At 37.1% G+C, this 24,059-nt stretch overlaps 2 protein-coding genes across 3 annotated transcripts; one reads left to right on the top strand and one right to left on the bottom strand.

Moving 5' to 3' along the window:
* The first annotated feature begins 957 nt into the window (after window positions 1–957).
* On the top strand, window positions 958–4,554 carry glrx (glutaredoxin (thioltransferase)). 2 transcript variants are annotated; one of them, XM_016271191.1, is made up of 3 exons: window positions 958–1,456; window positions 1,866–1,981; window positions 4,374–4,554. In XM_016271191.1, the coding sequence occupies exons 1-2, from the start codon at window positions 1,253–1,255 to the stop codon at window positions 1,977–1,979; spliced, it is 318 nt and encodes a 105-aa protein (XP_016126677.1). In that variant the 5' UTR covers window positions 958–1,252; the 3' UTR covers window positions 1,980–1,981; window positions 4,374–4,554. The 2 variants fall into 2 exon arrangements, with proteins under 2 accessions (XP_016126677.1, XP_016126676.1); XM_016271190.1 differs by lacking the exon at window positions 4,374–4,554 and adding an exon at window positions 3,654–3,798.
* rhobtb3 (Rho related BTB domain containing 3) lies at window positions 3,654–22,192 on the bottom strand. Its single transcript, XM_016271192.1, has 11 exons — window positions 21,862–22,192; window positions 21,462–21,654; window positions 19,475–19,632; window positions 18,107–18,215; window positions 15,535–15,921; window positions 13,031–13,140; window positions 12,758–12,860; window positions 12,397–12,570; window positions 11,278–11,444; window positions 4,395–4,491; window positions 3,654–3,787 (listed from the first exon to the last, which is right to left on the bottom strand). The coding sequence occupies exons 1-11, from the start codon at window positions 22,111–22,113 to the stop codon at window positions 3,669–3,671; spliced, it is 1,869 nt and encodes a 622-aa protein (XP_016126678.1). The 5' UTR covers window positions 22,114–22,192; the 3' UTR covers window positions 3,654–3,668.
* Between the last annotated feature and the right edge of the window lie 1,867 nt (window positions 22,193–24,059).

Genomic DNA, 24,059 nt, shown 5'->3' with positions numbered 1-24,059 from the left:
AAACTAGAACAAACAATAAGCCAAAAACCAAAGGGAACAAAGAACAGAATGACTGGCAAACAGACAACCATTACATTCAACAACTCACAAGAAACTAAAGAAAAACTAGGGCTGTATACAGTATACACAAGGGGGCTAACAAGCTTAACAAGACATACCTGGGGAGACAAATCAAGGGGAACCAATGAACAAACGGACTACAAACTGACTACAAACACCACGGGAGACAGGAAGTGACATAAAAGTCCAGGGCAAGGCACAGAGAGCATGAAACAAAAACATGAAAGAGTCGATTTGTGAGGAGAGCAATCACATTTATTTTCTAAAACCAAAATAAAACTGAACACCTCAAAATTACAAAAAACAACAATATCTTTCAAAAAGGTCTCTTCAGTATAATGGATAAATAAAATAATGTTAAGTAAAATTAAAAAGCCGAAGCCTTCTAGCAGTGGATGTGCTGGTTTGGGCCTCATTGCCGGCTGCAGTCATGTCCTCATTTCATATATAAAACACCTCTGATTCACAATTACTTGCTAAGGAACTCACATTCACATAAAGCCTTGTTGAAAAGTTTGGATGAGTAAAGGCGAAACGCACAAAACGCAGTACTTTCAGTGACCTGTAATAGTCAGTATCACGTCTTTTGTAGCAGAAATAAACTGCTGCAGAAAAAGCTAGGTCCATGCCAAACGTAATGTGTAACTGCAACACTCATTTCAAATGTAGTGGAGTAAAGAGTAAAAGTTGCTAATATCTTTGATACTCAGTACAACTACAAAGTATCCAAAAATATACTCAAGTACAGTAACTAATTACATTTACTCCAATACTTTACACCTCTGGCTCCGGCTCCAAAAACCTGTTCACAGTGAAGGGGGCGTATCGGTTCAGAAACCCAACCAATGAAATACGCTCTCACGGTCCACACTCGAATCCTATTGGTTTGACCATCGTCAGACTTTGAAGTCAAGAACGCTGTCACACAAGAGACGACCATGAACAAGGGTACAAGAGAACGATTCAGTCCCTTAAAAAGATTTGTTCGAAAACCCAAGTTCGTTCATAAACGCCAATAGTGCTCCAACCCATTTTGTATTTTACCGAGGTGTGGTTAATTTGAATCCCGCCTCACTTTTGAAGGGTGTGAACCGACGGAAACTACACGACTCGCAAGCCCGGAAAAGAACGGTTTCGTTGTGACTAAGTTACTCCGGAGTCGTGGACAGCTGTGCTTGTTACGTCAACAACAATGGCAGAATTTGTTAAAGCGCAAATTAAGGGTGACAAAGTAGTTGTGTTCTTGAAGCCGACCTGTACTTACTGCATACTCGCTAAGGATGTTTTGTCGAAGTATAAATTCAAAAGTGGACACCTGGATTTGATTGACATCAGCGGACGCAGTGACATGGGCAGCATACAAGACTGTCTTCAACAGATCACAGGCGCCCGCACCGTAAGTAACGTTACTTTGACAGTGGTGTATTATATATATTATTATAGTATTATATATATGTATATATATATATATATATATATAAAATTTTTTGTTATATTAGGCCAGACCGTCAGTCGTTACGTCACACAATCACAGATACTTTAATTCGAAATATAGAGTCTAAAATGCAACTATGTATGAACTTAAAATGAAAGATTTTTAATCTTCTTCTGAGTGAATTTTGAGTCCCATAGTTTATTATTATGGTGGCAAATATGACTAGATTGTTTTTAGCCGCATATTCACACAAATGCTGAGTCACCAGTATTTGGACCAGCAGCTTTGACCCTGCCCATTGCAAATGTTTAATCATATGCTTTATTCATTTAATTTATTCCATTTATTTACATCCATGTACTCTTTGCAGGTTCCTCGGGTCTTCATAGGGGAACAGTGTGTTGGTGGAGGAAGTGACGTTGACAGTCTGGACCGTTCTGGAAAACTGGAAGGCATGTTGCAGGCAATCGGATCTCTGCAGTGAAGGTATACTTCACAGTCCTTCTTCATAAAATATTAAAAACTAAATATACAACATCATTACACCAGTGGTTCTAAACTGGTGTAGCTTCATGGCCCAGATTTTACATTAGACATCAAGTGGCCACCAACCCAAAATTGTGTATCGTACACAAAACTATCCATAAAATGTTTTTAAAAACTGCCTTTTCTCTCGGCAGCCAGTTATTCATTCCACAAAACATATTTTGGTCAGCACAAACCATATTTGACCTACAATTTGAATGCAATCTGGCTCCAGTGTTATTTTAGTATCACTGAAATTATTTTTTTATATATATATATATATTTTGAATTTGTTTTATTTTTCATTTGAGTTATTTGTCACTTTTATTAGCTTTTGTTTTTTTTATATGCCTATGTACTGTAGACTTTATTTCAATGCTTTAGTCATTTTAGTTAAACAAGGTTAACAGCATTAAAATGAGAAATGTTGCTTTGGCAACTAGTTGAAATTTTTTATATTTGATAAAAAAAAATTGTATTTCAAGTATCACAATTTCACTTAACTATAAGAACCATGTTTGGCTCATGTTGTCTGTTACCCTACATAGTTTTCATCTGCAGTATCATTGCTTTTCCCACCATCAACGACCATATTAGAACAGACTTGTGATTCATTTTTGGGTCACGACCCACCCCTTGAGAACCACAGGTTTAGATTTAAGCCAAAGAGAAAGACTCAGAGCAAACATGCATCCTGATGCAACATGTGCGCGACCGTCCATTTTCAGTGTAATGAATAATCTGTGAATTTTAACATCTTTTACTGTACTCAGTTGATTGGACTGCCAAAGGTACAGCATTTTTACACAAAGATGATACCCCTAAAATTTAATTGAATGAAATACTAGCTTACTAATTAAATACTGTGCAGTATGTATGGTTAAATAGTAGGCATTATGTAATGATAAATGTTTCAAACAATAGAATGCTATTGCATGACTTTGTATGGTTTAGTTTTAAGCCACAGACTCTCAGAACAAGCACACATCCTTCTAAAATGTCTTTATTCAGCATAAGATGAGGGTCAACATAACTGGATTAGACTAAAGACAGCCAGAATCGGCTCTACGTCGACCATACCAACTTCACTAAGAGGCGATCCACATGCTGGATGCGTACTTTGTACGTTATTAGTTGAAATAAAAATCTCAGATGTACATGTTACAAAAATAGTTGCATCAAATTAATCTCATGGGGGAAAAAATAAATATTTGAAATTTATTCAAGTCATATTGCCGGAGTAACCACTGAATTCAGAATGAAAGAAATCTCACCATGACATAACATGGCTGACCATGAGAGTGACATCAATCTCTGGAGAGAGTATAAGATCGACCCTACCCTGTTTAATACTTTGGGGTTAATCCATCGCAGAGGAAGTTTATTGCACCAATCAGGCGTAATTGTTCGTATAGTATTATCCACATAGAAGAGTACCGGCGCATAGGATCCACCAGTGAGAATTCACAGCTGTCTGCTTAATATCACAGGGTCAGAGGTCAATGTTCGTGTGAATACAGTACATCAGAATCCACCGTCAACCCAGAGGTCAAACAAAGGTCTCTTTCATCCTGTATTTAAATAAATCTCCAATTTGCATCCTCTGTTTTTCGCCCTCCCTTCCGGTCCGCAGGGCGTCAAGAAGGGGTCACATGATGCTGCAGCGAGACTTGCGGATCTGCCGCCTGCGTTGCTGGTACTCGCTGAGCTCCTGTAGGTAACCTCTGGAGGGCCAGCGCAGTCGCTCCACCTGCTCGCGCTCCTCGTCTGTCAAAAAAGCATCATCGGGACTTAGAAAATATTGTTACAACATTCCCTCCTGCTGAATGCCAGTGCATTTAAACAAAGCATTATATCCGTCCACCAGATTTTTCTTTGTCTTGTTCTTCAATTGAAATATTGGCTGAAAATAATGTAATTGTCTCTTATATGTGTTTCTCATTGAGTGCATTTTAAAAAAGAAAAGAAATTAGAAGTTCATCTTAAAAAAAACCTGAAGGGAGCTTGATGAAAAATAAATATTTTTCCTGTCACGGTTTGCTCGTTCCATTCATTGACTCACAAATACACAATTCATGAGATGACACTCTTTTATTTATTCTCCAACTGCGTGTGGAAGGGCAGGACGTGCTAATTAGGTGTAATGATGATTCATTCATTTCAAAAGTGACCTTACATTTGCTCCCAGTGTTTCAGAATAAAGCTTTGACAGAAGCCGGTAGTGATTTGCATGGGCTTATGTGCAGCACCAGCTGTTAGAAGTGCTCTCAGGGTGTTGGGAACAGGCTTTTGTCACAGTTAGAGGCGATTATGTGTGTGCATGTGATTTAATGTGCTTGAACATGCTTTCCAGGTGGTCAAGTGGACTTCTCACCTGATAGCTCCAGGAAGTCAGGCTTGTGGCTGAAGATCAGGTAGTTATTGGCAATGAAATGGAGGAGCCAGACATATAGCTGGTCAGCGTTGTGACACTGTGACGAGAGAGAGAGTGAACATGAGACCAGATAGAATGTTAGAGACTATAATAAACATGTTGGAAGTATCACAGATGGCATTTTTGGGATAGTATAGTACTGTACTTGTACTATTTTTAGCAATTTTGAAAGCAAATGTTTGGTATGCATGGAAAAACCCTATGATTTAATACAGTTGATCAAATGTGTAGTATACAATGCTGTTATTTTTTACTAAAACTATCAAAAATAATTTTCAGTAATTGAAAAATATATAAATTATAGATGAAAAAAAAACAGAAATTGCTTTGGCAGCTACCTAAAAGCACAAAAAACACATAAAAATGACAAACCTACGTAAAATGAATAAAACTTAAACTAAAATTCAAATAAAAACAAAACATAAAGATAACAGCTAATTAAAAATATTAATAAAAACGATAGTGTATAAATAATACTACAATAACAATAATTATTAACAATAATCTTTTGAACTTTCTATTCATCAAAGAATCCTGAAAAAAAATGAATCTCAGTTTCCATCAAAAATATTAAGCGGTTTTCAACATTGATAATAATAAAAAATATTTATTGAGTAGCAAATCAACATATTTGTATGATTTCTGAAGACTGGAGTAATGGCTGCTAAAAATCAGCGTTGCTATCAAAGGAATATTTTAAAATATATTAAAATAGAAAACCGTTATATTAAATTGTAATAATATTTCCCAATATTACTATTTTTACAGTATTTTTGATCAATTTAATTCATTGGTCAGCACAAGTTGCTTCTTTAAAAAAAATAATAATTTACCAACCACAAATGTTTGAACAGTAGTGTATATTACAGTTTGAAAAATATATCTTTGCATACTGGTTCACATACTATATATTTTTTTAAATAGGCAATATGGGGTATATATATTTTAACTGTTAGCAGTGTTCTATTATTATGGGTCAAAAACACTCAAAGCAAAGGAAATAAACCTTCATCAAACAAAACGTCATTAAACACACCCCTGCTGACATAGAGGTGTAAAGACTCACCTTTGCTTTCTTCAGTAAGCGAATCACGCTGATGCCCATAGACGCTAGCTCTCGACTGGGCATACTCTGAAGATACGCGCAGACACACACCTCACACAGGTGCTGCAGCCGTTTCACTTGGTACATCTCTGCGCAGACGAGCACGGCCATGGCCTGCAGCACACTGGCTGAACACACAGACACACAGCACTGTCAATCACCTCCTGTTTTCCCCTCCATCAACCTCAGTTAATATTCACCCACTGCCTATCAAGCTCAGTCTTTATTTGCATCTTTTCTCTCAACAGCATTGTTTATTGTCTTCAATATGAAAGGCAAAGCATCCATCACATTGATTGACAGATGAGTGAAGCAATCTGACATACTAAACCTTCCTTCATTGTTTAATGATAAATACGACCTGAATCACTACATGTCATTATGATTGAAACATCTGGATTATGTTGCACTATACAGTGAATATAAAAGGCCATTGTTTGGCACAACTCATAGAAGAACCCCTTCATTCTCACTTCATATTGTAAGTATTAATATTATTACATAATAAGAAAAAAAAATGTAAGAATTGAAATAGTTTCTTGAGCAGCAAATCAGTATATTAGTATGATTTCTGAAGGATCATGTCACACTGAAGACTGGAGTAATTGCTGCTTTGCCATCACAGGAATAAATGATAAAATATATTAAAATAGAAAGCAGTTCTTTTAAATTGTAATACTATTTCACAATATTACTGTTTTTACTGTATTTTTTCATCAACTAAATATAGCATTTAAAAATCTTGCTGACCCCAAACTTGAACAGTTATGTAAGTTTTCAATAAAACACTATTTTATGAAGCAAATTAATTCACTCATGAATACTGTTACTACTGTTAACATAGTGTATTAGAACGTCTGAAACACTTTATTGACCAATCAGCATCCGGGACCAGAACTATCTATTTTATAAGAGCATTTAAAGGGATAGTTTGCCCAAAAATGAAATCTCTGTCATCACTTACACATCTTCATGTTGTTCCAAAGAAGAAGAAAAAAAGACATTTTGAAAAAAGGGTTAAACTCTGGTGGATAGGTTTGGACACCCCTGCTTTAAAAGCCTTGAAAACCACACTCTCACCTGGACAGCAGGTGTCAGTGTAGAGGTACTCCAGGAAAGCTAGAAAGGTATCGGATGAGACTCCATGGATTGGCACCACACGACTTCGTGCCTCTGCGTACTTCCCACTGAACATGGCAGCCATAACATCACAGCGGGCCACAAGTACGGCTCTGTGCGCTGGCAGCACGCTTCCTGAAAGCAGACGCACAGCTGACCTCTTAAACACACCCATGGGGTCAAGCATTACAGAGGAGCTCTGACTTAAACACAAGCCCTTCCCTGGTACTTTCCACCTTTGAGCACTCTGAATCAATGTATCATTGTGTGTGCCTGTGTGTGTACATGTTCATGCACATGCAGGGTTAGCATTGACTCTTGCCTTGGACCATGAAGATGACATCAGAGTATAGAGGGGAATTGAAGAGGCTTCCTAGTGTCAAAGGACCTTGTTGAGAGCGGGGTGTGGGTGTGTCCCTGGGGGCCTGCAACCAGAACGAATCAACACTGCAGTGCACAATCTGAGGCGATGAATACTGTTAATACTGTGAGCATTTATAATTGAGAAATCAGGTCAGCCATGCAAATCATTAAAAAAAACCATTGCACAGTTCGGTTCTATAATCAGAGCACCACCTGTCTGTCAGAGGGATACCTTTTCTCTCCCAATGAATGAGCGTATCCTGTCCATCAGCTGGGCCACGGCCAAAGGGTTCTTCAGTTTTTCAGCAATTGCTTCCTCTAAGTATTCCCATTCCCAGGCCCCTGCGAAAAAATATGAACACGAACTATACCAGGATACAAAAAGCCACAAATAATGTGATAGAACAGCTGTTTTCCTCAAGAATCAAGCTTTCTTGGTGGCAGCTAAGAAAATAATATTTAGCTGGTGTTACTTCATAGTAAATACATAGTTTCCACTGTTCTATCACATAAAAATGTTCATCCGTCACAATTCAGCTGGTTTAATATTAACTCTGCCTCATTCATAAATCTGTCTAGACACAAACCGAGCGGGATTTGATCCGAAAGAACCACGCACAATGAGTTTCCGTGCATCATTTACGTTAATGTAACGACTGCCCTTGGCTCACGGTAGGAAAATGGCCTCTGGAAAAATCACACTATATATCAGCAGCAGGGTGAGAGGATCTCATCAGTATGGGCCTCACCTTCTCACCTTCTGAGCATGGCCTCACTCTGATAAATAAGTCTATAATATCCATTCCTGTTTCCTGGACTGTTAAAGCCCCGACTGAACACCTGATTGAGATGCATGCCCATCCTTCCAGCCTCCATTCTGCATCAGAGTTCCCAAAGCATGGAGAACGGGATGTAATACTCCTGACTTGTGAGGAATGTTGTGGCAGGCTAATACAAGCATAGAATCACAATTGTGTACTTGGGTGAATGTTACGAAAACATGTCCATGTTCACCCCAAAATCAAAATAAATGTATTGTTTGCATAAAGAAAATGCTCTGTGACATTATGTTCATGACATTTATGTTTTTCCCTCATTAAAAACTGTTAACAAAAATTAAAAGTACATTTTAGGCCTTGAAAAAGCTGTTCCAATTTACATGGAGCATGTTACCTCATGGCAGCTGCCATGTTGAGATCACATGACCAGCTGAATCTACTTGCTTTGTCTTGGTAACCCCGTTAATATAAGGAATGTTAAGCTCACAGAATAAATTAAACATGGCTGATTTGAATAGCGCATTTCTACAACAGTGTCAGTAACTGAAAAAGTTTGTTGTTGCGTCATGCTGCTTTCACACCACTAGGAGTCAGTATTATTATATGCAATAATTGTATTGTGTGGTTTGCCATATAGCTGCCAATATAAACAAAAAATTACCGAGTGCAATCCTCATTACCTTAATGTGTCTGGATGCTTTATTTTTTGTTATTTTGTTATTCCCATTATTCTCAGTGGTGGTGACTGTCGTTAGATTTTGTTTTGTAAATTACTATAATACAATTCATTTTAAATCAGCATAAAATAAAGGCAGTTTAATAAATACTATGATACAATTTAAATATGTTACGATTTAAATTATAACCATTTATTTATTGCATTATGGTAAAGCATAAAGATAATTTCTTAGATAAATGCTTAAAAAAAATCTTATTTAATGGCCCAAAAACAGCCAACCTTTTATTTAAGCAAAACATTCTTTTTCTTTTGATTTTAAGGAGAAAATGTTTGTTTGTTTTTTCATTAATTTTGTTTGTATTGTATTGTATTATGGTAATGAGGATTAGGGAGAGTTCAAAGTTCCAAAAACAGTCAACAGTTTATTTAAGCAAAACATTCCTGATTGAGATGCATGCCCATCCTTCCAGCCTCCATTCTGCATCAGAGTTCCCAAAGCATGGAGAACGGGATGTAATACTCCTGACTTGTGAGGAATGTTGTGGCAGGCTAATACAAGCATAGAATCACAATTGTGTACTTGGGTGAATGTTACGAAAACATGTCCATGTTCACCCCAAAATCAAAATAAATGTATTGTTTGCATAAAGAAAATGCTCTGTGACATTATGTTCATGACATTTATGTTTTTCCCTCATTAAAAACTGTTAACAAAAATTAAAAGTACATTTTAGGCCTTGAAAAAGCTGTTCCAATTTACATGGAGCATGTTACCTCATGGCAGCTGCCATGTTGAGATCACATGACCAGCTGAATCTACTTGCTTTGTCTTGGTAACCCCGTTAATATAAGGAATGTTAAGCTCACAGAATAAATTAAACATGGCTGATTTGAATAGCGCATTTCTACAACAGTGTCAGTAACTGAAAAAGTTTGTTGTTGCGTCATGCTGCTTTCACACCACTAGGAGTCAGTATTATTATATGCAATAATTGTATTGTGTGGTTTGCCATATAGCTGCCAATATAAACAAAAAATTACCGAGTGCAATCCTCATTACCTTAATGTGTCTGGATGCTTTATTTTTTGTTATTTTGTTATTCCCATTATTCTCAGTGGTGGTGACTGTCGTTAGATTTTGTTTTGTAAATTACTATAATACAATTAATTTTAAATCAGCATAAAATAAAGGCAGTTTAATAAATACTATGATACAATTTAAATATGTTACGATTTAAATTATAACCATTTATTTATTGCATTATGGTAAAGCATAAAGATAATTTCTTAGATAAATGCTTAAAAAAAATCTTATTTAATGGCCCAAAAACAGCCAACCTTTTATTTAAGCAAAACATTCTTTTTCTTTTGATTTTAAGGAGAAAATGTTTGTTTGTTTTTTCATTAATTTTGTTTGTATTGTATTGTATTATGGTAATGAGGATTAGGGAGAGTTCAAAGTTCCAAAAACAGTCAACAGTTTATTTAAGCAAAACATTTTTATTTTATTTTATTTTTATTTTTTGGGGGGCAAAATATTATTTTTTTATTTATTTACTAACTTAAAGCGATGAGAATTTGGGAGGAAAATGTACTTAATTGTCATGAAAATAATGCCACAATGCAAAAAATCTTAACGGTCCAAAAACAGTCAACATTTTATTTTAGCAAAACATAACTCTTTAATTCTTTCTTTTGATTTTGGGGTCAAATATAACATGACGTTACTGAGACGTTTTGTGAGATTCAGCACTTTATAACCATAAATTAAAGATGTGTTATAGAGGCACAAATATTGTACATCAGATCTTCTGTTTTTTCTCTCTTATGTTGCCTCATATGCATATACAGTCACACACACATACAAACCTTCCTTCATTGTTTAATGATAAATACGACCTGAATCACTACATGTCATTATGATTGAAACATCTGGATTATGTTGCACTATACAGTGAATATAAAAGGCCATTGTTTGGCACAACTCATAGAAGAACCCCTTCATTCTCACTTCATATTGTAAGTATTAATATTATTACATAATAAGAAAAAAAAATGTAAGAATTGAAATAGTTTCTTGAGCAGCAAATCAGTATATTAGTATGATTTCTGAAGGATCATGTCACACTGAAGACTGGAGTAATTGCTGCTTTGCCATCACAGGAATAAATGATAAAATATATTAAAATAGAAAGCAGTTCTTTTAAATTGTAATACTATTTCACAATATTACTGTTTTTACTGTATTTTTTCATCAACTAAATATAGCATTTAAAAATCTTGCTGACCGTTTTCAACATTGATAATAATAAAAAATATTTATTGAGTAGCAAATCAACATATTTGTATGATTTCTGAAGACTGGAGTAATGGCTGCTAAAAATCAGCGTTGCTATCAAAGGAATATTTTAAAATATATTAAAATAGAAAACCGTTATATTAAATTGTAATAATATTTCCCAATATTACTATTTTTACAGTATTTTTGATCAATTTAATTCATTGGTCAGCACAAGTTGCTTCTTTAAAAAAAATAATAATTTACCAACCACAAATGTTTGAACAGTAGTGTATATTACAGTTTGAAAAATATATCTTTGCATACTGGTTCACATACTATATATTTTTTTAAATAGGCAATATGGGGTATATATATTTTAACTGTTAGCAGTGTTCTATTATTATGGGTCAAAAACACTCAAAGCAAAGGAAATAAACCTTCATCAAACAAAACGTCATTAAACACACCCCTGCTGACATTGAGGTGTAAAGACTCACCTTTGCTTTCTTCAGTAAGCGAATCACGCTGATGCCCATAGACGCTAGCTCTCGACTGGGCATACTCTGAAGATACGCGCAGACACACACCTCACACAGGTGCTGCAGCCGTTTCACTTGGTACATCTCTGCGCAGACGAGCACGGCCATGGCCTGCAGCACACTGGCTGAACACACAGACACACAGCACTGTCAATCACCTCCTGTTTTCCCCTCCATCAACCTCAGTTAATATTCACCCACTGCCTATCAAGCTCAGTCTTTATTTGCATCTTTTCTCTCAACAGCATTGTTTATTGTCTTCAATATGAAAGGCAAAGCATCCATCACATTGATTGACAGATGAGTGAAGCAATCTGACATACTAAACCTTCCTTCATTGTTTAATGATAAATACGACCTGAATCACTACATGTCATTATGATTGAAACATCTGGATTATGTTGCACTATACAGTGAATATAAAAGGCCATTGTTTGGCACAACTCATAGAAGAACCCCTTCATTCTCACTTCATATTGTAAGTATTAATATTATTACATAATAAGAAAAAAAAATGTAAGAATTGAAATAGTTTCTTGAGCAGCAAATCAGTATATTAGTATGATTTCTGAAGGATCATGTCACACTGAAGACTGGAGTAATTGCTGCTTTGCCATCACAGGAATAAATGATAAAATATATTAAAATAGAAAGCAGTTCTTTTAAATTGTAATACTATTTCACAATATTACTGTTTTTACTGTATTTTTTCATCAACTAAATATAGCATTTAAAAATCTTGCTGACCCCAAACTTGAACAGTTATGTAAGTTTTCAATAAAACACTATTTTATGAAGCAAATTAATTCACTCATGAATACTGTTACTACTGTTAACATAGTGTATTAGAACGTCTGAAACACTTTATTGACCAATCAGCATCCGGGACCAGAACTATCTATTTTATAAGAGCATTTAAAGGGATAGTTTGCCCAAAAATGAAATCTCTGTCATCACTTACACATCTTCATGTTGTTCCAAAGAAGAAGAAAAAAAGACATTTTGAAAAAAGGGTTAAACTCTGGTGGATAGGTTTGGACACCCCTGCTTTAAAAGCCTTGAAAACCACACTCTCACCTGGACAGCAGGTGTCAGTGTAGAGGTACTCCAGGAAAGCTAGAAAGGTATCGGATGAGACTCCATGGATTGGCACCACACGACTTCGTGCCTCTGCGTACTTCCCACTGAACATGGCAGCCATAACATCACAGCGGGCCACAAGTACGGCTCTGTGCGCTGGCAGCACGCTTCCTGAAAGCAGACGCACAGCTGACCTCTTAAACACACCCATGGGGTCAAGCATTACAGAGGAGCTCTGACTTAAACACAAGCCCTTCCCTGGTACTTTCCACCTTTGAGCACTCTGAATCAATGTATCATTGTGTGTGCCTGTGTGTGTACATGTTCATGCACATGCAGGGTTAGCATTGACTCTTGCCTTGGACCATGAAGATGACATCAGAGTATAGAGGGGAATTGAAGAGGCTTCCTAGTGTCAAAGGACCTTGTTGAGAGCGGGGTGTGGGTGTGTCCCTGGGGGCCTGCAACCAGAACGAATCAACACTGCAGTGCACAATCTGAGGCGATGAATACTGTTAATACTGTGAGCATTTATAATTGAGAAATCAGGTCAGCCATGCAAATCATTAAAAAAAACCATTGCACAGTTCGGTTCTATAATCAGAGCACCACCTGTCTGTCAGAGGGATACCTTTTCTCTCCCAATGAATGAGCGTATCCTGTCCATCAGCTGGGCCACGGCCAAAGGGTTCTTCAGTTTTTCAGCAATTGCTTCCTCTAAGTATTCCCATTCCCAGGCCCCTGCGAAAAAATATGAACACGAACTATACCAGGATACAAAAAGCCACAAATAATGTGATAGAACAGCTGTTTTCCTCAAGAATCAAGCTTTCTTGGTGGCAGCTAAGAAAATAATATTTAGCTGGTGTTACTTCATAGTAAATACATAGTTTCCACTGTTCTATCACATAAAAATGTTCATCCGTCACAATTCAGCTGGTTTAATATTAACTCTGCCTCATTCATAAATCTGTCTAGACACAAACCGAGCGGGATTTGATCCGAAAGAACCACGCACAATGAGTTTCCGTGCATCATTTACGTTAATGTAACGACTGCCCTTGGCTCACGGTAGGAAAATGGCCTCTGGAAAAATCACACTATATATCAGCAGCAGGGTGAGAGGATCTCATCAGTATGGGCCTCACCTTCTCACCTTCTGAGCATGGCCTCACTCTGATAAATAAGTCTATAATATCCATTCCTGTTTCCTGGACTGTTAAAGCCCCGACTGAACACCTGATTGAGATGCATGCCCATCCTTCCAGCCTCCATTCTGCATCAGAGTTCCCAAAGCATGGAGAACGGGATGTAATACTCCTGACTTGTGAGGAATGTTGTGGCAGGCTAATACAAGCATAGAATCACAATTGTGTACTTGGGTGAATGTTACGAAAACATGTCCATGTTCACCCCAAAATCAAAATAAATGTATTGTTTGCATAAAGAAAATGCTCTGTGACATTATGTTCATGACATTTATGTTTTTCCCTCATTAAAAACTGTTAACAAAAATTAAAAGTACATTTTAGGCCTTGAAAAAGCTGTTCCAATTTACATGGAGCATGTTACCTCATGGCAGCTGCCATGTTGAGATCACATGACCAGCTGAATCTACTTGCTTTGTCTTGGTAACCCCGTTAATATAAGGAATGTTAAGCTCACAGAATAAATTAAACATGGCTGATTTGAATAGCGCATTTCTACAACAGTGTCAGTAACTGAAAAAGTTTGTTGTTGCGTCATGCTGCTTTCACACCACTAGGAGTCAGTATTATTATATGCAATAATTGTATTGTGTGGTTTGCCATATAGCTGCCAATATAAACAAAAAATTACCGAGTGCAATCCTCATTACCTTAATGTGTCTGGATGCTTTATTTTTTGTTATTTTGTTATTCCCATTATTCTCAGTGGTGGTGACTGTCGTTAGATTTTGTTTTGTAAATTACTATAATACAATTCATTTTAAATCAGCATAAAATAAAGGCAGTTTAATAAATACTATGATACAATTTAAATATGTTACGATTTAAATTATAACCATTTATTTATTGCATTATGGTAAAGCATAAAGATAATTTCTTAGATAAATGCTTAAAAAAAATCTTATTTAATGGCCCAAAAACAGCCAACCTTTTATTTAAGCAAAACATTCTTTTTCTTTTGATTTTAAGGAGAAAATGTTTGTTTGTTTTTTCATTAATTTAGTTTGTATTGTATTGTATTATGGTAATGAGGATTAGGGAGAGTTCAAAGTTCCAAAAACAGTCAACAGTTTATTTAAGCAAAACATTTTTATTTTATTTTATTTTTATTTTTTGGGGGGCAAAATATATATTTTTTTATTTATTTACTAACTTAAAGCGATGAGAATTTGGGAGGAAAATGTACTTAATTGTCATGAAAATAATGCCACAATGCAAAAAATCTTAATGGTCCAAAAACAGTCAACATTTTATTTTAGCAAAACATAATTCTTTAATTCTTTCTTTTGATTTTGGGGTCAAATATAACATGACGTTACTGAGACGTTTTGTGAGATTCAGCACTTTATAACCATAAATTAAAGATGTGTTATAGAGGCACAAATATTGTACATCAGATCTTCAGTTTTTTCTCTCTTATGTTGCCTCATATGCATATACAGTCACACACACACACACACATATATACAGATCTTTCTATCCTCCCAAGCATGGTAATCAGCCCCACAGCTCCAGGGTCTCATAGAGTGGACTGCCGTCATACATGCACGTGTAGAGAACCATAAATCACCCAGGCCTTAGACACAAACAAACAGCCTCCAGACTAAAGCCATTTTAATTATGAAACCGTCCTATAAAAATCCTTCATTTTAAACACAAAAGAAAAGTATATATAATAACAAATATTTAAAAAAAAGTTTAAATATTACAAATGTTTTATATGATTATTAGTATCTTTCTTGTTCTCTATATGTAATGTCATTTTTGTCTAAAAGAAACCACTGAGTTACTAAGATCTCATCTGTGATTTTTCTTTCTTATGGAAAGAAAAAGCCATAAACGTCAATATATTGTGCCCTTTATCCAACAGCAGTTGCCCTGAACAACATCAGCCGCAATATTGCAAGCAGCGCACGTTCTCTCTCACCTCTGTAAAGAAACATTAACGTCTCCCACAGGCATAAACAGAGTAGTGGGTCCTTCACAACCAGCCGTGAGAGGTGTCCGGGAGGGTGTCCGTCTGCTCTGGGTAGATCATCTATGCCTCCATCCCAGGTGGACAAAAGTGAGTGGGGGCCGTCTCTGTCCCTGCACGTGCAGCGCGAAACAGGCCTTTCCCAGGCCTGCCGTCCCACCAGCAGATGTCTGAAGTATGGGCTAATGGCACACAGAACGGACGCGTGTGCCCAGCCCAGCTCCTTCCCAGAGTCCCCGCCGTAGAATGCCACATCAGCAAACTGAACGCCGCGTTCAAGGAGCCACTGCAAGTCCTGAGAGAAGGTGGACTCCTCCACTCTCACCGGGGGAAGACGCGCTGAAAGACATGGACGGGATGTTATAGGACGGCTTTCTTGCTCAGATGTTGCTCTTTCGTAGCTCAGGAGACTAAATGTGGGTCTGAGTTATATTTCATTCAAGTATCTACTTCGGAGCTGAAATGTCTTCTAAAATACCTTAAAATGAGACAATTAATATTATACATGGCGTAAGAATACAGAGATATCAAATGAAGAGAAATACTGTGTGAGTTCAAACTTTGTAATAACCAGTAAAACCAGTAATAATGTAAAACATTATTACAATTTAAAGAAAACTGGGTCCCATTTTATATTAAGTGGCCTTAACTACTATGTACTTACATTTAAATTAATCATTTGGTACAATGCACTTATTGTGTACATACATGTTTTTACATTGTACTTATAATTTAAAAATGCCTGCATGTAATTACATCTGTAATTAATTTCTGTAACTACATTTATAATTACACTGTTAACCCATCCCTTACACCTTAATCCACCCTTAAACCTACCCAAACCACCAAACCTGTCCCTAACTTTACCCATAGCCCACCTCAATAGCAGCAAAAGTATTTTGCAATACAATATGAACACAATAAGTACATTGTACTTATTTGTTGATGTAGGTACATAGTAGTGAAGGCCACTTAATATAAAGTGGGACCGAAAACTGTTTTCTATTTTAATATATTTTAAATTGTAATTTATTCATGTGATGGCAAATCTGAATTTTCAGAAGCAATTACTCCAGTCTTCAGTGTCACATTATCCTTCAGATATCACTCTAATCTGCTGATTTGAGACATTTATATGGACATTAGAAACATTTCTTATTATTATCAATGTTGAAAACAACAGTGCCTCTTAATATATTTGCGGAAACGGTGATACATTGTTTTCAGGATTCGTTGATCAATGAAAGTTCAAAAGAACAGCATTTTTTGAAATAACATTTATTTGAAAAAACATTATAAGTGTTTTATTGATACTTTTGATCAATTAAATGTATTCTTGCTGAATACAATTATTAATTTCTTGTAAAAAAAAAAAAATTGTTTGGATGCCATATCATTTCCAGTGCTCTTTGAATTTAATCTTTAGTTAGAAATTGAAGTTTTACTTCCTTACATTCAAATATTCTCAAAATAATCCCAAATCATAGTATGTTGAAACAATTATGCTAAAACTCTATTTCCAGTGTATTTTCAAAGTATGCATCCTTGCAGGTGTTCAATATTGCTGACAGCTGATCTATTTCATTTCGATGTTCTCTAGGAGAAACAACTGTGATATTAAAAAGATATAATCTGTGATTATTGTTTTCTGTAGGGAATGCTAAAGAACTTCTGGAAGTACAAAAGGATGTGAGGGTGAGGAAGATAAAAGAAATAGGTAAGAGAAAGGGAGAAATAAGTTGAGCTAAGCAGAGGAGGATGATGGGTAAGGAATTTTTTGTGTGTGAAGGAAACAAGATGGAGAAAGAGAATGATGAGACAAGCAAAGCAGAGGAGATGGGATGAGTAAGGGATGCGGTAATAAGACGGGAGCAATGAGAAAAGTGACATGAAAGCAAATCGCCAACGAGGAGGATTATGGGAAGGCCACATCAATGCCAGGCGTTAAAAAGAAATAGAACAAGTACACAAACAGATGTTGATTATTCATCACGTCTGTATTATAGGCACATTTTTCATATATTACTGCTGTGCGTTATGCACTCCATAACCATTCATTTGAGGCCACACCAATGGTTTCCCAGTATTCAATACCCTTCATATTTTATGGGCTGTGCTCTATAAAAAGAGCCTAAGTGGTGCTGGAGCCACACCAACAAACTACAGAAAGCTTTGGCTTCTCGTTCTAAGTGTCAGTGCTCATAGCAGTGCTCATCTTGCACAGAATCCTTCTAGCCTTTAGCAGTCAATCCTTTTTTCTAAATGGCAGACGAGTCCATTGACTCAGTTACTGATTAATATTGTCATTTTGTGCATATTTGTGCCCGAGTGCTTTGCAGAGATTAAGATAAGATGCCCAGCAAATTGCAAGTAGTTATTAATGAGATTTGCCAAAATTAGACAGGTTTGAAGGAAAACGGAAAAGTCGAAAATGCATGAGTATCTTTTTGTGAATCTCCTTCAAATACAAACACTAGACACATCATTTACATAACAATGAATGGAAATCTCATCAGCCACTAACCTGGCTGGTCCAAATGAGGGGGGCGGGGCTCGTTAAACCTGTGACCCCGCCGTTTGTCTGGCCGTTCTTTGGCTTTCTGCTTCAGACACTGAATCATGAAGTATTCCAGCTGTATGAAGATTCAAAGGCAAGCGTGTAAATAACATCCAAATACACCACAAATCACAGCAACACCAAATATGGTGGAATATTGGCGGCTATTTAGAAAAAAATTCTAAATTGTGTCTTTGAACAGCTTGTCAATGGGGCAGCACCTTTAAAGGGACAACAATTGTTTTTTTGCACATTTTTTGCACATTTTTACAACAAAAAACACAGTTACAGTTATGCACTTGCAAAAGAAGTAAATGGGGCAAGATTGGCTGATTAATAAAGTATTCCGCCCAGTGAGTTTCAAAACCACAAACAGCTTTGTCAATGGATAATGTACATTTTCTGTTTTCATATATTTTTAGTGAATTGTGTAAACAGCTTCTATTAAATCAAAACAATCTCATCAATTTTCCTTTCTCATTTTATTTTTTATTTTACATCGTATTAGTCAGCAGCAATAGTACAGTGATCCCAACAGGAGTTGGATAAAGGGTCCTATGAGATCACAAGAAAACAAACTTTTTGTTATGTGAAGATCATGAAATAAGTTAAGTCGAGATGGCAAGAAAACAGCTCGTTATATCACGATAATGAAAATTAAGCTGAGATCATGAAAAAAAAGGAAAAATAATATTAAAGTACAGTTTCTTACAACTTCCATAAAATATTCTGTAAAGTAAGTGCTCTTTTAATTGTGCGATTTTGTGCACATCTTAATTGGTAGCATTAAATTGCAGGAATGCATGATACATACACTACACTGGTACTTGCCAATTATGGAAATTTATCGACCAACATTGGATATTTTGTCTGCATATTTTGAGGTTTACATCAGATTTAACCCTTCTTTCCAGAATGCCTTGCCTCATAGACATCCATTTTAAGAGCATTTCTTTAAACTTGTTTTTTTTATTGTGTTTAAGCTTAAGAATGAGAAAACTACTGTCTCCATATTACATGTGATAAATACTGTCAAGAGAGCTTAAACGCTCTTAAAGTCTCAAATCTAATTAGCCATTTAGCAGAAGCTTTTATCCAAAATGACTTATAGTACACTTATTGCACTCTCCCTGGAACGACTGGGGCTCCAGGTCTCAGTGGTGATGGATGGGTTTTATATTTCACCTGAGGCATGGAGTTTATAAATTACCCCTCACTGGTTTTGAACCTCCAACCTTATGGTTACCAGCCCGGAACCGCTAAACCACAAGTACAATTCTTCTGCATACTAATGAGACTTTTTAAACAATGATTAAGAGAAAAAGAGACACTTACCACACTGCCAAAGTAACGACCCACAAAAAAGTTGTTTAGAGATGGCAGCTCCAGGTAAGTGGCCCCCAGGTCCCTGGACAGCTGGAGCCCCTCACTGTGGGGCACACAGCTGCTCCAGTCGGATGCACACAGTGGACATGTGCACGGCGGGCCTTCATCTGTACAGGATGACAGTGGGAAACATAATAAAAATGTGATCCACTCTTAAAAATAAAGATTCCAAAAGCATTTTTTACAGTGATGCCACAGAAGATCCATTTCGGGTTCCCAAAAGAACCGTTCAGTGAACAGAACCATATTTTTCTTAGTGTAAACAACATTTTATTAATCTAAAGAGCTTTTTCCACTATAAAGAACCTTTTGGGCAAGGGAAAATTTCCATGGATGTTAAATGTTCTTTAAAGGAACTTTTATGCAAACGTATTACTGATGCACAATACAAATGACATTTGTAGAGCAAGGGGCCAAATAAAGCACGTAAACATGTCGACTCGCACTGACAGAGAGTACATAACATTCAGAGAGATGTCAACAGGCAGACATATGGAGCGACAAAATCCGAGTCTATATTATGTAATAACGCATGCCAGCTCAAGTTTATACCAGCGTAAATTTAAACCTCGGTAAGTGTGTGTGCGACGGGCAGAGAGAGAGAGTGGCAGTGACAGAATGAGAGACCAGGGATAGCTGGATAAAAACAATGTGTGTGTGTGTGTGTGTGTGTGTGTGTGTGTGTGTTAGGAAGAGTTGGCCCGGCCAGTAGGGCGAATGCCTGAGGGAACAGAAGAGCAAGTAAAGTGATAGCAAGAAAAGAGCTAAATGGAGAGAGAGATAGATGGAGTGAGAATGAAAGAGTGGAAGAAGGAGACGTGAAGAGGGCACAGGCAGGAAGAGGAATGAATCACTGTAGCCAATAAAAGAAAAAGCCCAGAGAAATGGAAAAAGTTGTACCGCGTGAGTATGTGTGAGCATGTTTTGGCCTCGGGTCTCTCCACGGCCAAGCAACGGGAAATGCAGCATAATTCTCATGACACAAACCCATTAGCATGAATATCACTATTGCTCACACTTAGGAGTATTAGAAAAAAACAAACCCTTAAGTGTACATCCTAAAGGGATCGTTCACCCAAAAATTAAAGTATTTATTTTAATTTGACATTTTTACGAATTCATTAATTGGTAATTTTTCAACATTTCATGAACCCTAGTTTGAGAAAGCCCGGGCAAGAACCATTTCACAAGTCTTAAACAAACCACATTGTGTTCGTTTCTCCTCCATTATCCTTCGGGGATAAATGATGTAGCTGGATGGAATCACATCTTGATGAATTATACATCTCAAAGGTCACACTGTGAGCACAGAGCTGCCGCTTTTACAGCGAATGGAGCCAAATCTGTGGTCTAAGTACTTTCAGTCTATAAATATTTACCTATGAGCATATTCAACAAACGCTCACAGCGCAACCGCGCTCAGCACATCAAAAGAGCGCCAAATCTCGGTTCGATCAGACTTTTTCCTTTTCCTTGAAGTCAGAAGCTTCTCGTATGCTGTGTTGCTTCTGAAGATCAGTAATGGTTAACTAGTTCAACACCCCAGTTCCATAGTGTTCCTATATGTTTCATCCATTTAAATTAAGTGAATGTTGCTCTTAGTCATTATAGGAAAGTTTAAAAGTCAACTTTACTGTCTGATACTTTGATTGACATGAGGTAATTAAGATTAAATGATGCATAATCCTAATTATCATTAGTACTTTACATTATTTGCTCTGCTTACAGTACTTAAGCACACATTCCATAAGCAAAACCATCAGGCAATTTTTAACCAGAGTTTATTTCAATTGTTTCCATTAAGTCCATTATCTCCCAAGTCTGCACTACAAAAGGCTGACTGACATTTATTTTTCTTTAAAACTTCGTAATAGAGAAAAATACCTCAAGTGAACACTAAACAAATGCAAAACAGAAACAGCCAATCACATCTCACCATTTAGCCTCGCCCCCACGGCTACCAGAATCACAGGAACACCCCAGTGCCGAAGAAGAGGGCGAAGTCTTGGGGCGTAGACGTTTCGGACCTGCTGAAAGGCCAGTTTGTCGTTGACCGAGTACTTAATGACCACAATGTCGGCCTGCTCCACAACACTCCGCACGCTCGCCCAGTCGCTATCCAAAAGATCCTGCGATTAAAACGAAGGGTTTTAACCTGGGATGTTTAAGAGGGCATATCTCAGTAGCTCAGCATCTGTTCCACCAATCAGCTTATGAATATCACTGCTAAATTCCTCTTAGTCCTCCAATCAGGTGGAAACAACTCTCTTCCCTGCAGAAACCCTAATCCTGCTTTTGAATCCCATCATCCCTCTCTCATTCACTCTCTTACTCACCCAACTAGGACAATCCCGCACCATCACTCTGACATCCCCGAACACTATAGACTGGTACTCCATAAACGCAGGGTTCAAGGGAAGCCTTGATGGCGTCACCGAGTTTGGATCCAATTCCCGAGCTCCGTGGCCCAGGTAACTCCACAACAAGCCACCTTGGAACTGTCCCGGGCCGGCCGTCTCATCCCCAGGCCCGACGCCCCCAGGACACTCGCTACCCAGGGCCACTATGTGGACAGACCTGAGGGACATAGAAAAGCCTTTAGTGGTTTACAATTACAATCCAACCAGTTGTCTTTATATAAGCAATCACAGCTCACAGCATTTACACAAAGCCCTCAACGCTCCCTGCTCTGTAAAATGTTTGTAATTTTTAAAATGAAGAAAATTTAAAAAAATGCTGCAGTTAAAAACCTGTTAACTGCTTAACTGTAAGTTACTTTTCCATATACAGTAAGAACTGTAACTGGTTCAACACTTCATAATGTGTAATTTTACTGTAAAATACTGTCAAATGTATGGGTTTTGCAAGTAAAAACAATGAATTACCTTCACAGTTAATTTTTTGTTAGTTCAAGTAGATTTGTAAATTAACATTATGTCAGTTATTAGTGAAAATTATAAAGGCACCAGTATTTTACTGTGTACAACCACAACTGACAAATCTATATATAACAGTAAAAACCTGTTTACTGTAAGTTACCTCACTGGTGTTATATATATATATATATATATATATATATATATATATTAAAAGCAATAAATGTATTATTATTATTATTATTATACTGTTAAATAATGATTTAAAAATGCAAATGAAAAAAATATATATAATTTAATTAGAAAATGTAGGAATATAGTAAAATATAGTAAGTAAGACAATACATTTTTATGGTAAAATATGACATGTATTTATTTATTTATTTTATGAGTAGAAAGACCATTTTCATATGCAGGGCCCAGGACAAAATACAAAGACATTTACAGTTAAGAGACCAAATGCATTATACGATGCCACTTTGGACTCTTAACTCTGCATACTGTATATATATTTTGATATGATTGTTGTAGTTATGTGCTAATTATTACTATTGCACACAGCTTATTTTGTATGCAAATGCATGTTATAGCTATAGTGCAATATTTGCATGTATGCATATTATATATATATATATATAATCATTATTGTTGTTTATATTATTTTATTGCAACACGCACCTTATGTGCAAATGTCAATGTGTCAATGCCCAGTAACAGTTAGTGTATTGATTTTTATGTCATGGTACTGTAGCATAACTGTCAATTCTGGGCTTCGGTCATAGCAAAGCAAGAATCATATGCATACTTACATGATCAACAACCGTCCGCTGGATCAAGGCTCGGGGAGCACGTATTTCAGCGGCGGGCTTTTACATCAATATCCGGCTGTTTTCCGCAATGAAGGTCGGACACGGTACAATCCCTCAGCAGAATGAAAAAGCGAACGGTTCATTCATTAAACACGCGCTTGAAAAGTGAAAGAGTGTCAGGTGCGCAATGAACCGTCTGTAAACACACACATCCAGGCAGAAACGATCAAGGGGATCCTGCGCTATAGGAAGTTCATACTCCACCGTGAACAGGGATCCGGCGCTTCCCGGGACGCATGGCACGATCTGAGCCCTGAAACCAGACGTCACTTGAGCATAACGTCAAAGCTCATGGGTCAATGAGATAAGAATATAGAGGAAAACAAAAGAGAGCAGCGCGAGTGGGTGCATCCTGACTCAGCAAACGATAGGACGGACGTGGACACTCGCTGTCCACACCGCACACATGGGCTGCGCACACTGGCTGCTCGTGTTAGCGCTGTGCCTCTGCTGTCTTTGTCTGTTCAAACCAATGGCACTTTCAGTCATTAATACATGATATGAGAGAGTTATTCCCAACAAATAAAAATGCAGTCCTTCAGTACCCTAGCCAAAGTCAAAAGAGCCCATTGCCACGCCAGAGCTGAGAATTGGCAGGGGCCCCTGGGGGCACCCCGAGGCCCTTGGGTATGAGATAACAATATCTATGCTTTGCTTTCACAAGCACCACTAATTAGACATGCTGCATGCTGACACCACTGCATGACGTGAGTGGGATGCATGTACTGACCCATACAATTAGTACCTCTATATTTTGGGCTTTCAATGCACTGATCCTCTAGGTTGCAG

This window comes from Sinocyclocheilus grahami, unplaced genomic scaffold (assembly GCF_001515645.1).
Source record: "Sinocyclocheilus grahami isolate Dianchi unplaced genomic scaffold, SAMN03320097.WGS_v1.1 scaffold61.1, whole genome shotgun sequence".
Classification (NCBI taxonomy): Eukaryota; Metazoa; Chordata; class Actinopteri; order Cypriniformes; family Cyprinidae; genus Sinocyclocheilus; species Sinocyclocheilus grahami.
Note: the sequence above shows the minus strand (reverse complement) of the source record. Positions and strands in the feature narration are given on the sequence as shown.

Excerpts from the sequence above, each read along its gene's own strand:
- rhobtb3 (XM_016271192.1), bottom strand. The coding sequence starts at position 22,113 with ATGTCCCTCAGGTCTGTCCACATAGTGGCCCTGGGTAGCGAGTGTCCT. Across the intron at positions 21,655-21,861 it reads TGCGGGATTGTCCTAGTTGG|GATCTTTTGGATAGCGACTG; the intron begins GTGAGTAAGAGA and ends TTTTAATCGCAG. Across the intron at positions 15,922-18,106 it reads CCCTCATTTGGACCAGCCAG|CGCGTCTTCCCCCGGTGAGA; the intron begins GTTAGTGGCTGA and ends CATGTCTTTCAG.
- glrx (XM_016271191.1), top strand. The coding sequence starts at position 1,253 with ATGGCAGAATTTGTTAAAGCGCAAATTAAGGGTGACAAAGTAGTTGTG. Across the intron at positions 1,457-1,865 it reads AGATCACAGGCGCCCGCACC|GTTCCTCGGGTCTTCATAGG; the intron begins GTAAGTAACGTT and ends TACTCTTTGCAG.